Source organism: Canis lupus, chromosome 19 (assembly GCF_003254725.2).
Source record: "Canis lupus dingo isolate Sandy chromosome 19, ASM325472v2, whole genome shotgun sequence".
Lineage (NCBI taxonomy): Eukaryota > Metazoa > Chordata > Mammalia > Carnivora > Canidae > Canis > Canis lupus.
In genome coordinates this window covers 43,988,630-44,003,852 of record NC_064261.1, presented here as the reverse complement: position 1 = coordinate 44,003,852, position 15,223 = coordinate 43,988,630, and the positions used below count along the sequence as shown (strand labels likewise).

At 34.3% G+C, this 15,223-nt stretch overlaps 1 protein-coding gene across 1 annotated transcript in view; it reads left to right on the top strand.

The window, feature by feature from the left end:
- Positions 1-15,223, top strand: part of LRP1B (LDL receptor related protein 1B) — a 1,837,374-nt gene that overhangs the window by 1,323,908 nt on the left and 498,243 nt on the right. The window contains exons 33-34 of the mRNA XM_049097407.1: positions 8,708-8,852; positions 13,375-13,496. Coding sequence (XP_048953364.1) covers positions 8,708-8,852; positions 13,375-13,496 — 267 coding nt within the window. The remainder of the gene's footprint in view (positions 1-8,707; positions 8,853-13,374; positions 13,497-15,223) is intronic.

Genomic DNA, 15,223 nt, shown 5'->3' with positions numbered 1-15,223 from the left:
CTGCAGTTCAATATTCTTGGAACATGGAGCACTGGGGGCAGTAATAGATCTGGTGATGGAAAATTCAGCAGGCATCAAATCATGGACGGCCTTTGTGCCCTGCTTAGGGGGTTGGCAGGGGAAAGCCATTGGAGAGTTTGAAGCACCAGAGGAGTGATATGCTCAGATTTGTATTTTGGAAAGATCACTCTAGTGTTTCCTTAGCAATGAGAGAATGACAGGTGCTGAGGCCTTGAGCTCAGCAGTTTCATTGGGAATGGAGAGGAAATAAAACATTCCTGAGATAATAAGGATGAAAAATTAACTGGGTTTACTCAGACTGGCTGGCACTTGGGCGAGACCATGGAGGTGGTCAGGGTAAAAAAGGGACTGCCTGGTTTTTATCTCTGATGACTGAATGGGGGTCACTCAGTTTGAGAAGTTGTTTTAGTCTGTTCGGGCTGCTATAACAAAAATAGCGTAGGCTGGGTAGCTTAACAATGGAGGCTGAGAAGTCCAAGATCAAGGTGCTTTGGCCGATTCTGTGTGTGGTGAGAGCCTGCCTCCTGGTTCACAGACAGCTGTCCTCCCTATCCCAAGATGGAAGGAGTGAGAGAACCCTTTGGGTGCCTTTGTAAGGGTACAAATTCCATTCATGATGGCCCATCCTTACTACCGAATCACCTCTTAGGCACTGCACATTGGGTTTTAGGATTTCAACATAAGAATTTGAAGGGTGATATAAACACTAAGTCCATAACAGAAATTCATTGGGAAAGGCACATACACGGGAAAAATAAAATGGGTTTTTGCAGTCGTGAAGAGTTTGTGGTAACTATCTTTTTTAAAGTAGAAAAATCTACTATACAGTTGGATAAATAGGTTGAAGATAAAAGGAGAGGCATAAGGTAGAGATTTAGACATGTAATGAAGACATCATAGAGGGGTCTGGTGAGAGCGCACTTTCTTGCTTGCTAATGGCATACTCTCACATGATAGAGAGCAGAGAAATAGGACTAGCTCTGTTTTTAAATTTTTCTTTTTTTTTTTTCTTTTTTTTTTTTTATGATAGTCACATAGAGGAGAGAGAGAGAGAGAGGCAAAGACACAGGCAGAGGGAGAAGCAGGCTCCATGCACTGGGAGCCCGACGTGGGATTCGATCCCGGGTCTCCAGGATCGCGCCCTGGGCCAAAGGCAGGCGCCAAACCGCTGCGCCACCCAGGGATCCCTAGCTCTGTTTTTATAGGGTCATCGATCCCATCATGGAGGCCCCTAATTACCGTCCAAATTGCTATTTCCTAATACCATCCCACTAGGGTTTCAATATATACATTTGGGAAGAATACAAAAATTCAGTTTGTCGCAGCTGAGAATGAAAAATTTTTCATTTTTACAAAAGATTATTTATTTATTTATTTATTTATTTATTTATTTATTTATTTTTAAAGATTTTATTTATTTATTCACGAGAGACACACACAGAGAGAGAGAGAGAGGCAGAAACACAGGCAGAGGGAGAAGCAGGCTCCGTACAGGAAGCCTGATGTGGGACTCGATCCTGGGACTCCAGGATCACGCCCTGGGCCAAAGGCAGGCACTAAACCACTAAGCCACCCAGGGATCCCCTTATTTATTTATTTGAGAGAGAGAGAGAGAGAGAGAGAGAGAACATGGTGGAGGGGCAGGAGGAGAGGGAGAAGCAGACTACTTAATGAGCCAGGAGTTCAATGTGGGGCTCAACTCTAGGATCCTGGAATCATGACCTGAATCGAAGGCAGATGCTTAACCGACTGAGCCACCCAGGTGTCCCCCTCCAGATGATTCTATTTTATTCTCTAATTTGAGAACCACTAATGTAGATTATCACTTAATCCCTATATTTATTGTAGTATCCTGTCTCTCAGTTGTGTCTTATTTAGTGTCCTCAGTCATCGTCACCCGAGGGTATTTCTGTAACTCTTTGACCAGGTATAAAGAGCAGCACTCTCTTGGCTGTGTACACTTGTTCTAACGCCTCTTGAGTAGACTAAACCAGTCATCTTTCTTTCAACGGTATATAATTCCCTGTTTTTAGAGATCTTACAGTTCCCAGATTCTGACCTATTCTGAAGTTTTACAGGACAGAGTAGCTTATATCCGGATTCCTCCCTTTGCAGGTCTAGATTTTCATTTTATCTATAAAGTCATTCACCAATTACAATCTGCTTTTAACCTACTACAATTTTTTTAGCCATGGTATTTTTTTTTCCTTTATAAAGACTTTCTCATTTTTCATTGCTTTCTTATAAATTTTGGGGTTTCAGAAGAGAGTAGAGATAATAGAATTGCCAGATAAAATACAGGATACCCAGTTAAACTTGAATTTCATATAAATGAACATTTTTTGTATATGTATTTTTTAGGATATACTTATATAAAAATTATTTGTCCTTTATTGGTAATTGAGATGTACCTGGGCATAATATTATATTTTATATTTTAAATATAAAGGGCTAGTTTTAAAGGAAATATATTTTTAAAACATTGATGTCAGTAGTTTTGGTATAGTTCAATAAAGTACATATTCTGAATATTTTAAAAATAAAAATAAGCTATCAATTTTGATGGTACCTTTTGATGATACATTTTAAGAAGTAAGGTATTATTAAAACTTCATAATTATAATTTTATTTTATTTTATTTTTTTAAAGATTTTATTTATTTATTCATGAGAGACACAGAGAGAGAGAGGCAGAGACACAAGTAGAGGGAGAAGCAGGCTCCATGCACCAGGAGCCCGACGTGGGATTTGATCCCGGGTCTCCAGGATCGCGTCCTGGGCCAAAGGCAGGCGCTAAACCACTGCGCCACCCAGGGATCCCTATAATTATAATTTTAAAAAGTAATAACTGAAACATATATTTCAACTGTTTTTAATCTGGGACCAAACTTTATATTTATCAAGTAATTTTCTGTTGCAGGGTATAGTGTTATTAGGTCTAGTGGGTACACCATTCTTTGAGCAGAGCTATGCAGTGGAACTGCATTGAAATTCAGTTAATACCAACTGAGAGTTAACACCATGCTTCCGCTGTGTGACCTTGGAAAAGGTCACCTTCTGACCTTCTGTTAGCTCATCTTTAACAACAGGAGATGTATTAACACATCACATCTCATTTATGATGATTAAATGAGACAGTCATATTTGCTTATGTTCAGAGCCTAGCAAAGGCCCTGGAACTTAGTGCATTTCAGTAAATTTATCTTTTCTCTTCTCATCTCTTCTCTTTTCCTCTCTTTTGAATGAAGATTTTAGAGACTATATGGCAAAATCAATTTATATTTTTTATTTATGTTAATTCTTTCTTATATTTCATAAATGCCTTTAATATGTCTATTTATAAATGTATTCATTTGCTAGGGCCACATAACAAAGTCTCACAGGTTGAATGGCTTAACAGAAATTTACTTTCTCTCTGTTCTGGAGCTTGGAGTCTTGAGATCAAGATGTCAGCGTGCTTGGTATCTACTGAGGCCTCTCTCCATAACTTATAAATGGGTGTCTTCTCCTCCCTGAGGAGGATTTGTCTTCCCTATGTGTGTGTCTCTATGTCCTAATTTATCTATATCCTAGTTTATCTATGTTTGTCTATGTCCTAATTTTCTCTCTCCTTCTCCCTCTCCCTCTATCTCAGATACTAATATAATTAACATACAGTGTTATATTATTTTCAAGTGTACGATATAATGATTCGATAATTTTATACATTACTCAGTGCTTCTAATTTTCTCTTATAAGGACATTAGTCATATTAGATTAGGACTCATCTCAACAACTTCATTTTAACTTAATTACCTCTTTGAAGTCCCTGTCTCTAAAAATAGTTACATTCTGAAATACTGGGAGTCAGGACTTCCAACATATGAATTTTGAGACACACAAGTTAACCCATAATGGTGGAGTAGAGATACTCATAATTACTGACATCAAGCTAAGCAAGCAGTCTTTACATTCTGGTAATTTCTGAAGATGCTAGTATATTCAAGTCAATAACAATGTGAGAAAGAAAAAGCAAGAGAAACACATGTGATTCTAATACAGAGTAAAAACCAAAGTTCTTTGTGTTAGAGAGATCCTTGAAAAGTATATTTAAAAAGAGATATTTTTAAAAAGATAATATCAACAGGGAATGGGAGAGATGGCTTTGTTTAAATGTTTTCCGAGTTATGATTTCTTATGGGAGATATTTTTAGACATTTATTTCCCCAATCATTTCACATGTATTTAGGAAATTTGTAGATCATGCTCAGTTCAAAGGAATGCAAAGCACTGTGAAGAAGATAAAGAAGTACAAAACAGGATCCTTGTTCTCAAGAGCTTTCATCTATGGATAAAGAGTCAAAGTTAGTACAAGTGAAATGAAAGGGGAAAACAACAATTAAACAGTAAACCATGTGATTCTGTCTGTAGATGCCTTAGCATCAGTGAGAAGGAAGAGTCAATGTGGGATATGCTAGTCTGAAATACTTCGGTGAGAGTGGGGTTCTACTTGTGCAATTAAGGGTGACCGTATTGGAATTATGTGCAGAGGAAGGATGGGAAACGGACATAAGTAAAAAAATGGAACTGTGCCTATGTTTTTTCATTGCACTAGGAGAAGTTTTCAGTTATTTTCTTTGCTATTTTTTTATATTGTGATAAGAACACTTAACACGAGATCCACTCTTACAGATTTTTAAGTGTGCAATATAACTATTGACACAAAGTTGTACAACAGATCTCTAGAATTTACCCCCTTTTGTAAAGCTGATGTACCATTACAACTTTATATCTGTTGAACGGCAACTCCCCATTCCCTTCTCTCTCCAACCCCTGGCAACACCATTCTATTCTGTTTCTGAGTTTGACAAGCTTAGGTGCCTCATGTAAGTGGAATCATGAAGTATTTGTCCTTCTATGACTGGCTAATTTTACTTAGCCATGATGTTCCCCAAGGTTCATTCATGTTGCTGTATATGGCAACATCTTCAGCTTTTTTTTTTTTTTTTTTTAAGAACTTAATTTTATTAGAACAGTTTTAGGTTCACAGCAAAATTGAGAAGAAATTACTGAGATTCTCTATACACCCTTACATTGATAGCCTCCCCATTATCAACATTCTCTACCAGAATATTTCCTTTGTTATTAAGGCTGAAAAATACTTCGTTGTGTGTATATACCACATTTTCTTTAACCATTCATCCTTCAACAGACAGTTGTTTGTATATTTTTGCTATTCTGAATTATGCTGCAATTAACATTGAAATGTTAATATTTCTTTGATATCCTGACTTTAGTTTCTTTGAACATATACTCAGATGTGTGAGATTGCTGGGTCATGCCATAGTTCTATTTTTAATTTTTTGAGGAACCTCTATAATATTTTCTGTAGTGGCTCTGCCATTTACATTCCCAGAGGCAGTGTGTGCATAGGTTTCAAGTTCTCTATAACCTTGCTAGCATTTTTATCTTTTATTTTTTAATTATAGCCATAAATGTAGGATGATATTTCATTGTGGTTTTGATTTGCATTTCCTTGATAATTGATGATATTGAGCATTTTTTCATATATATGTGGGCCATTTGGATGCCTTCTTTAGAAAAATGTTTATTCAAGTCCTTTATTCATTGTTAATTAGGTTATTTATTTTTGCTGTTGATTTGTAGGAATTTCAGTCATTTCTATCCTGTTTGTTTACATTTTCTTTCTCCATCACTAGAACATAGGATCCATAAAGACAGACATCTTTCATTTTCCCACTATCTATGTAGTACTTTGTAAATATAATAGATGCTCAATCTTAGTTGAAAAGTGAATGAATAGCTTATGATGTGATAAGGGTGAATTTTGAAAAATATTTTTACATATTTATTTATGAGAGACACACAGAGAAGAGAGAGAGGCAGAAACACAGGCAGAGAGAGGAGCAGGCTCCATGCAGGGAGCCTGATGTGGGACTCGATCCTGGGACTCCAGGATCACACCCTGAGCCAAAGGCAGAGATAAGAGTGAATTAAATGCATGTACTAAAGAGAAGTTGGAAAGACATTTTAGTAGGTGAAATCAATTCAGATTATGTCATGATTTAAAAACTCGATAAGGAATTTTAAATTTAAGGCAATATCGGGAAATGAGAAATTTTAAGAACCTTGAACAAGAATTAGGATTGATGAATGGTATGTTTTTAGAGGACTGCAACAACCTAGAGTAGTTTTTCCAGTCTATCCATGGTCCTAGTTTCATGCTGCTCACTACTGAGATGCCTGTTGTCTGATCCTCATAGTCCTTCCTGGGCTTGGTGCTCAAGGACATGGTTCTTTCAGTTCTGCATCTCCTACCATTTATTTGACAGCCCTGTACTACCCTGTCAGAATCCAATTGTCCTCAGAGATTTTTTGCATAGACAGAAGCCCCTCCTGCCCTGAAATTGTAATCAAGATTAGGTTAAATGGCCATCTCTATTGCCCAGAAGAATGCAAAAGAATGAATGTGCTTGGCATTTTGAGTGTTGCCTGTGGAAAGAATTCTTCTTTAGCAGAGTCGGCAGGGAGGAGAATGCCTGTTGGGTAAGCAAAATGGAGTCTGCCACAGGTTGACTACCTTCTAGTGGTTAAGGATAAAGGTTCTTTTCTTTTATTTTTTTCTTTCCTTTTCCTTTCCTTTTTTTCTAGTTAAGTCTAGTTTTTGCAATTATGAATAAGTCTGTAAAAATCTATGTGTACGTTTTTGTGTAGACATAAGCTTTTAACTCCTTTGGGTAAATACCAAAGAGTAGATTGCTGAATCATATGGCAAGAGTATTTTTAATTTTGCAAGGAACCACCAAATTTCCTCCCAAAATAGCTATATCATTTTACATTCTCATCAGCAGTATAGGAGGGTTCTTGTTGCTTCACATTCTCACTGGCATTTGGTGTTGTCAGTGTTCTGAATTTTATACATTTTAATAGGTGTCTAGTGGTATCTCATATGTTACTTTGCATTTCTCTGATGACATATGATGTGGAGCATCTCTTCATATGCATATTTTCCATCTGCATATATTCTTTGATGAGGTGTCTGTTAAAGTCTTTGGCCCATTTATAAAAATGGATTATTTAAAGAGTTCTTTGTACGTTTTTGATAATGGCTCTCTATCAGAGATACACTTTGTAAATATTTTCTCCATGTCTGTGGCTTGTTTTCTAAGTATTGATATTTTCTTTTGCAGAGCAGAAGTCCTAATTTGAATGAGTCCATTTTATCAATTATTTATTTCTTGGGTTATGTCTTTGATATTGTAACTAAAAAGGTATCACCATACCCAAAGTCAACTAAGTTTTCTCCTATGTTCTCTCTTGAGAGTCTTATAGTTTTCCATTTTCCATTTAGTTTCATGTTCCATTTTGAGTTAATTTTTGTAAAGAGTAAATAAAGGTCTTTTGCAGACAGATGCCCTAGTATCCCAGCATCATTTGATTAAGAGACTGTCTTTTATCTATTGTATTGCCTTTGCTCCTTTGTCAAAAATTAGATGACTTTATTTATAAGGGTATATTTCTGGGCTCTCTACTCTGTTCCATTGATCTGTTTGTCTATTCTTCTACAAGTAACCACCACACTGTCTTAATTACCATAGCTTTATAGTAAATCTTGAAGTTGGGTATTGTCAGTCTTCCACCTTTCTTCTCCATTTCATTCATTTTTGAGAAATATCTGCCAAATACCTAAGTCTGAAAAGGCATAGATTGTCAGTTGTTCTTTCAAGTAAGAAGTGGTATTCTATGAAAAAAAAGCTGATTTAGAAAAAAAAAAAAAGAAAAGAAAAGGAAAAAGTTGAAAAGGAAATGAAGGAAAAGAGAGAGGCAAACCAGGAAACAGACTCTTAACTATAGAGAACAAACTGAGATAATTAATCTCTATAAATCTTTAATTCTTCAACTGAGATAATTAATCTCTTTGAATCTTTAATTCTTCATCTATAAAATAAGAATGGTAATAGTTTCCTTCTAGTTTTGGTATGATAATTTGAAATAAAATAATAATAAATGTATCCTCTTCACCAGCATGGTAGTTTCCTTAGGGTCAGGACTATTTGTTTTATTTTGTTTTTATCTGTGCACGTTGCAGAGTCTCTGCTACCAAAACAATATTCAATAAATGCACTCAACACAAACACTGAGGAGAGTTTACATTGTTAAAATTTTGAAGAAAGGGGCATGAGCTGTGCAAAAAATGAAAAGAGGTTACTATGAGTAATTCAGTAGTGGGGAGTGCTAATTATTAAAAGCTTACATACCGTCAACAAAAAGAGTACAATCTTCTTTTTTTATAATTGTTGTTTGGATATTTGGTTGGATTTTGCTATTCATTTACAGATATAATACAGTACTATTGTGGTCGTGTTTATGTACGTAAATAGTATAATCTGTATTCTATATTAATTTGAATATGCCTTCATTTATATTGTGTGTTGGTTTTTTTTTTTTTTAAAGGAAAAGTTAAGACAAGCATCTCTAATTGGAGAAGAGGGAGGAAAATTTAAACAATAAAATATCTCGATGGTTTGTATTTTTGAAAGAGTGAAAGGGATTTCATTGTTTCCCTTAGAAACAGAGTTTGGGACTATAACAAAGGAAATCAGAAAGTATTATACTTTAATAGCTGTTTATTATTATTTAATAAGATGATTATCTTTTTCATAGAAGAAATCTTTTCACTTTTCTAGATAAGAAGCTGTGGTGGGCAGACCAAAACTTAGCTCAGCTGGGAACTTGCAACAAAAGGGATGGAAGAAACCCCACTGTCCTACGAAATAAGACTTCTGGGGTTGTTCATATGAAAGTGTATGATAAAGAAGCACAGCAAGGCAAGTCACACTGTAATGAATTTGTGCTGCTTTTTGAATATATAATGCTCTTTTTTCATATTATTTTCACAATTCAACAATTGAAAGGTTTGCATTTTTGCTTCTAGTTAAAATAAAGGGGGAGAGAGGCAAATGTTCCTTAATACTGCAGAAGGAATGCCTTTAACATAAGGTATATAATGAGCTTTCAAGACATTAGCAAGGGCTCCCAGGGAATATTAATTTGTCAGGTCTTCAGAGGTCTTATCTAGTTCTTGATTTAAAAATATAAGAATAAGAAGAAAAGTCCCAGCCACATATATACAATGTATAATTAAGCCCAGTCACTGAATGAACTAGGGGACTTCAAATGGACTATGTCAACGTAAGAATTTCACATCCAAAAGGACTGCATTGTTGGGCTCTAAGCATTTTGCTTTTTTTTTGTTTTTGCTTGTCCAAATGGTGTGCAGTGAAATGGAGTGAGAGAACTAACAGATGGTTTACATAGGTGGACTTGTCACATTGCCCAAATGGCAATTAGTTTAGAGACGCCAGCCAGGACAGCCCCACACCTGCTAGTCCTTTCTTAGTTTTTGCTTCATGACCCATGACATTAGCAGAACTGTTTTCCTAGAAAAAATATTTTCCTGTATTATACTTTCCTACTTTAGTCTCTGCCATGAAAATCCTTAGCTTCACATACTTTTCTTCTTAGGAAAAACATTTCAAGAAAATATAAAGGAATTTTCATCTGAAGGATTTGGGCATATAGACCGAAGCAGAGAACAGTAGAGGTAGAAATAGTGAACCAAGGGGATCACTCATTTTGAAGACAGGTGACAACCATCAATCAGCAGAATTTTTTAGAGAAACCAATTGGGAGCCGTACCCACTCATCCAGAGACAAAATGAAAATCAGATTCATATTTGCCATCCCTCTACAGAGGATGAGCCAAATTTTAGTCTGAAATCATTCCTGAAGTTTCATGGGAAAAAAAATGTAAAGAAAACAATTGCTTTAAAACAAAACAAAACAATGAAGTGATTCCTGGGCTCCTTTCATGGTCTAGAAGAAACTAATACCCAAATTCTTACACACAAATCTGTCTTTGCTGTCTGACATTTAAATTATTTTTTTTATTTTTTTATTTAGTTTTTATTTATTTTTTATAGAGGGAGAGTTGGAAAGAAGGGGAGAGAGAGAGAGAGAGAGAGAGAGAGGGAGAGAGAATCTCACAGCAGCCTCCACCCCTCACAGGGAGCCCAACACGGGACTTGATCTCACAACACTGAGATCATGACCTGAGCTGAAATCAAGAGTCAGGCGCTTAAGAGACTGAACCAACTAGGCGCCTCTCTGACTTTTTTTTTTTTTTTTTCTAAATCGCCATTTATAATAATGAACAGGAGTGTTTTCACTAGCAATTCTGTAATGGAAGATTTCTGTATCAGAATAAATAATTTTGCTGGCATTCAAGTCATGGGGAATAGGTTATATAATTGAGAATAAAACATTATTACTCAATAAATAAAATATTATGACATTTTTGTGGATTTCAATATATTTGCAAAGTATAAAAGTTTATAGTACTATGATAAACTTTAGTTTATAGTCTTTACTTAATGAGATTATATCTGAAACCACATTAGAAAATACAACAGAGGTAGCAATACATTATTTCCACACAGGACACTGAAAAATATATATTTGTTTTTTTTCCCAAAATATGAACACATGTTTTTTTTTGAAATTGTAAATTAATATAATATATAGAGTTCTCCTATTATAAAGTTTATTGGAGGAAAAAATTTATTATATTATGTTTGGCTCACTTTTTTGCTCATGTTAGTAAAATTTTTCTTATCTTGTAAGGGTTTAATCCTATAGGAAGAGCTGGGCATTTTATACATTGTGAAAGTATTACTAAAGTGACAAAGACCTATAATACTTAGGAATTAATGGCATAATATGAGTAAGCTTAAAATTCAGTGAAAATACTATTTTTGCTAAAAGAATATGCTGATAAAAGCATCTGTATTAAAGAGAATCCCATTAACAGAATCACGGCAGGTACTTTAAAAGCTTCATTAGTATGAAATATGAGCAATTTAGGATTATTCAAGGTGTTAACATTACTACCTCTTTGGATTTCAAAGTACAATTAGCTACTTCATTTATCATTTTTGACACAGATCACTGGAGAGCTGAGACTTCTCATTAGTCAAGTGGGCTTTCTAGCCCCACTAGGGAATTGGGGCATGAGGTTTGAACATCAGTAGCATTGCAAAATATTAAGCCAACCTAGTATTTCTAACTTACTAGATAATCATTACCTAAATTGCTATCTTCTAAAATCATTCTCATATTTTTCCTACATCAATTATTTATTTAATAGGCAAAGATATTTATTGCAAATAATGGCTCATTTTTTTCCCTTTTTCTCTCCTTCACTAGTACAGACTAAACAAACGATACATGAAATGTATGTTGTTGTACAACATAATCGTTAACATAGGCTAATTTTATTATTTGTCAAAAATGAGTATAGTGCAATATATATTGCTATAATTGCAATTATATTTAAAAATGTACAGTTTTAGAAGTTCCTTTTGCTTTTTTCATTTATTTTTATATCATCAAGGTTATGGAACCCTATTTTTTGTAATTTCTTTCTCTTCCTGAATATTTTTTATTATTTTTTTTAATTTCAATTTCCTGTTTCCCCTTCTCTCCATTTGGTGTTTCTTCAAACTTTATACTGAAAGCATTTCTTGTCAATCTCTTCTCAGCTTGTGTCTTTAGTAGTAGTTGAAATAAAGCTATATCAAAATGTATATCTCCATAGCTTGGCATTGCATTAATATATGTTTATATATTTTCTATGAAATAAAATATGTATAAGGTCAATATAGATTATTGTAAATAGAGATATCTCATTAAAATAATTAGAGATCTGAAATTTCATCTTAGTATATAAGTCAGCTTGAGGGAAGGGGGACTAAATCAACTAATCTTTAGTTTATATAGGAGATAAAAGTAATAATTTCAAAAGTTCAGGGCAACTCTCATCCTGGCATGTGGCCCTGTATAGGATGGAGCTCAGCATTGACTGAACTGGCAACTATAGGAAAGGAGCAGAGAATGTGGTAGGTCTCCTGATGAGAAATCTCCCAAGTTGAGAGTATTTCACACTTCAATAATGACAGATAGAACTCAAGACAGCATCAATTGAACAATTAAATCCCATCAGACTATCTTGAATTCAGGAGATGAGAAATAATGAGCTCCATTGGTATTTTGAATTTTCCATAGAACACTATTGATATATAGCTTTCATCACGCTTTGTAATTCTCGCTGGATTTACTGCACTTCATATTAGAGCTTGAACATCCAGTAAATGGCATTGCATGTCCTAGAATAATAAAAATGTTGTAAAAATTGGATATTTAATGAACTTGCTGGGTAAGATTGTAAATTACTTAACGTCACGCTACCAGCTTTAATTAGTACATTGGGCCTAGTAAATTCAATGGAACATCTTTATAGAATGCCTACCTGTGATTACCTGAGTAATATTTGTCATTGCTACAATGCAGGAATAAGGAGAATTAATATGCCAATTAATTAGATAACTCTTATGGGTGTGTTTTAAATATATTTGGGGAGAATTATGTTCCTAGGGATAGTAAAATTTATTTCCTTGCTTTAAAGAAATTATTTAAATATATATGTACGTGTATATACATACACATACATACATATGTCAAAAATTTTTATATCATCAAGGTTATGGAACCTTTCTTTTAATGACATCATCTTTAAGTTGAGTTAGTAATATAATTTAACAGCTATTTATTTGACACATTTGAATAGAATATTCTTGAACAGGAACTCATTGTAGAGTTGAAGTGAAATATCATAGTAAAAAATTCATTAGTTTCTGTGATCTTAAAATATTGCGAAAGTCTATGACAGTATTCAAGACAAACTGATTTCACTTGCTCTTCTGTAGCTATGAATTTTATCACTCATTGTCATTTGCTATTTAAAAAAACTATTCTTTAATAATTAATTTAAAATGTATTTTTGAGATATAATTGAAATATAACATTGTATAAGTTTAAGGTATATAATGTGTTGATTTGATACGTTTATATATTAGCATATGATTACACCTTCATTAGTTAACACCTCTATCACATCACATAATTATCATTTCTTTTTTGTGGTGGGGACAATTAAGATCTAATCTCTTAGCAACTTTGAATTGTAATCAAAGTTTAACTGATACTATAAATTAATTATAGTATTGCTGTGTATAATCATTATGCCATGCATTAGCACTCTGTTTACTTTTTTGGGGAGGCAAATTGAAATGCAATATGCCACTTCAACTTATTCAAGGCAATAAAATACCACTATGAAGCAGCTACATTTATAAATCAACAAAAGCATAAATATTTGTTCAAATTATTCATATCAAATGATACTCTTTATTTTTCTTGAATATTTCTTTTGCTTGTTTTCCTCCTATGCAGGCAGCAATTCTTGCCAACTAAATAATGGTGGATGCTCTCAGCTTTGTTTACCAACATCTGAAACTACAAGGACTTGCATGTGTACAGTGGGATATTATCTCCAAAAGAACCGTATGTCATGTCAAGGTATAAGGTCTTGAAAAATTTAATTCTGATGCATTTGTTTTATCTGTGTAAATTTTAGGCAACAAAAATCAGTTAAAAAATAGAAAAAAGGGAGCCTGTGTGCCTCAAGTGGTTAATCAGCTGCCTTAGGCTCAGGTCATGATCCCTGGGTCCTGGGAGTGAGCCCTACATCAGGCTTCCTGCTCAGTAGGGAATCTACCTCTCCCTCTCTTGCTCCAGCTGCTTGTACTCCCTCTCTTTCTCTCTGTCAAATGAATAAAATCTTAAAAAAAAAAGAAAAAAACATTAGCTTCTTATTAGGATAATGATTCACTGTGTATTCTCATATATGTAGGATTGTTAATATTTAAAATATTTTGAGTATTACTGTTCTTTAAAACTTTATAATTGTTTAGTTATTTTTAGGAATGACAGTTTATTATCAAACTTTTAACCAAACCCAGTAGAAGCTACTTCAACTTAAAAAGGCAGGGGTTGAAGTAAAAAGCACTGATCGATTGTTTACAATTATAATTCAATCAGAATTCAGTTATGCTTTTACCTATTTAAGAGAAAACAAGGGGATCCCTGGGTGGCTTGGCAGTTTGGAGCCTGCCTTTGGCCCAAGGCACAATCCTGGAGTCCTGGGATCGAGTCTTGTGTCAGGCTACCGGCATGGAGCCTGCTTCTCCCTCCTCCTGTGTCTCTGCCTCTCTCTCTCTCTCTCTCTCTCTGTCTATCATAAATAAATAAATAAATAAATAAATAAATAATAAATAAATAAATAAATAAATAAATAAATAAATAAATAAATAAATAAAAGAGAGAGAAAAAACACAAGGGAGGTTGTCAGGGCTCAGATTTGCTTAAATGAGAAAGACCACTGCCAGAGAATTGGAACCTAGAAGGCCTATCTTCCTATTTCTCATTTCATAGATTCTGGTTTTTAGTCCCAAAGAAATTCGGTTCTAGAATGATCTTTCTATCCAATGATCATAGCTTAATTTTATTAAATAAAGCTTTTGGCTCAAGCAGTGATCTCAGAGTCGTGGGATCAAGGCTGCATCAGACTCTCAGACTCCCTGCTTTCTGTCCCACCTCCCCCACAAGTACATGCCCAATGCTTGCTCTCTCTCAATTAAATAAATAAATCTTAAAAGAAAAGACAAGAAAAGAAAATATGAGTCTAAAGACATGTTCTGACATATTAGAAAAATTCACAAATATTAGCATACAGACTTCTGGTAGCCAGCTTTTATGTATATGAATATGTTAGGACATACTTTTGATGCTGGAATATCAAGATTTAACAAAAATTACATACTTGGATGTTTTTAGTGTTCAAAATGATTTAAGAAGACTAAAATTTGTTAGAAAAACAACAATAATGTAGCTATATACAATTAAATATAAAATAAAAGTTTATTTTCATATATAAGCAACAAGATGATTGAGCATTAGAAAGGAGGTGAACTTTGGTTGTGAGACCAAATATATTTTCCAATATTTTTTACCTCTGTGTTTATGAAAGTATTGTCCCAGGCCAGTAGTGCCATCACTGGAAACTTTTCAAAAATTCAAATTATCAATTCCCTGGGATGGGAGCCCCAGTAATTTGTGTTTTAATAAGTCCTCTAGGAGATTCTGATGCATACTCAAGTTTGAGAACCACTAATGTATCTACCTTTCAATTAGTCAGAAGTGTAGTGTGCAATTAAAAATAAAAAAAGTCTGAGAAATATGTTTTA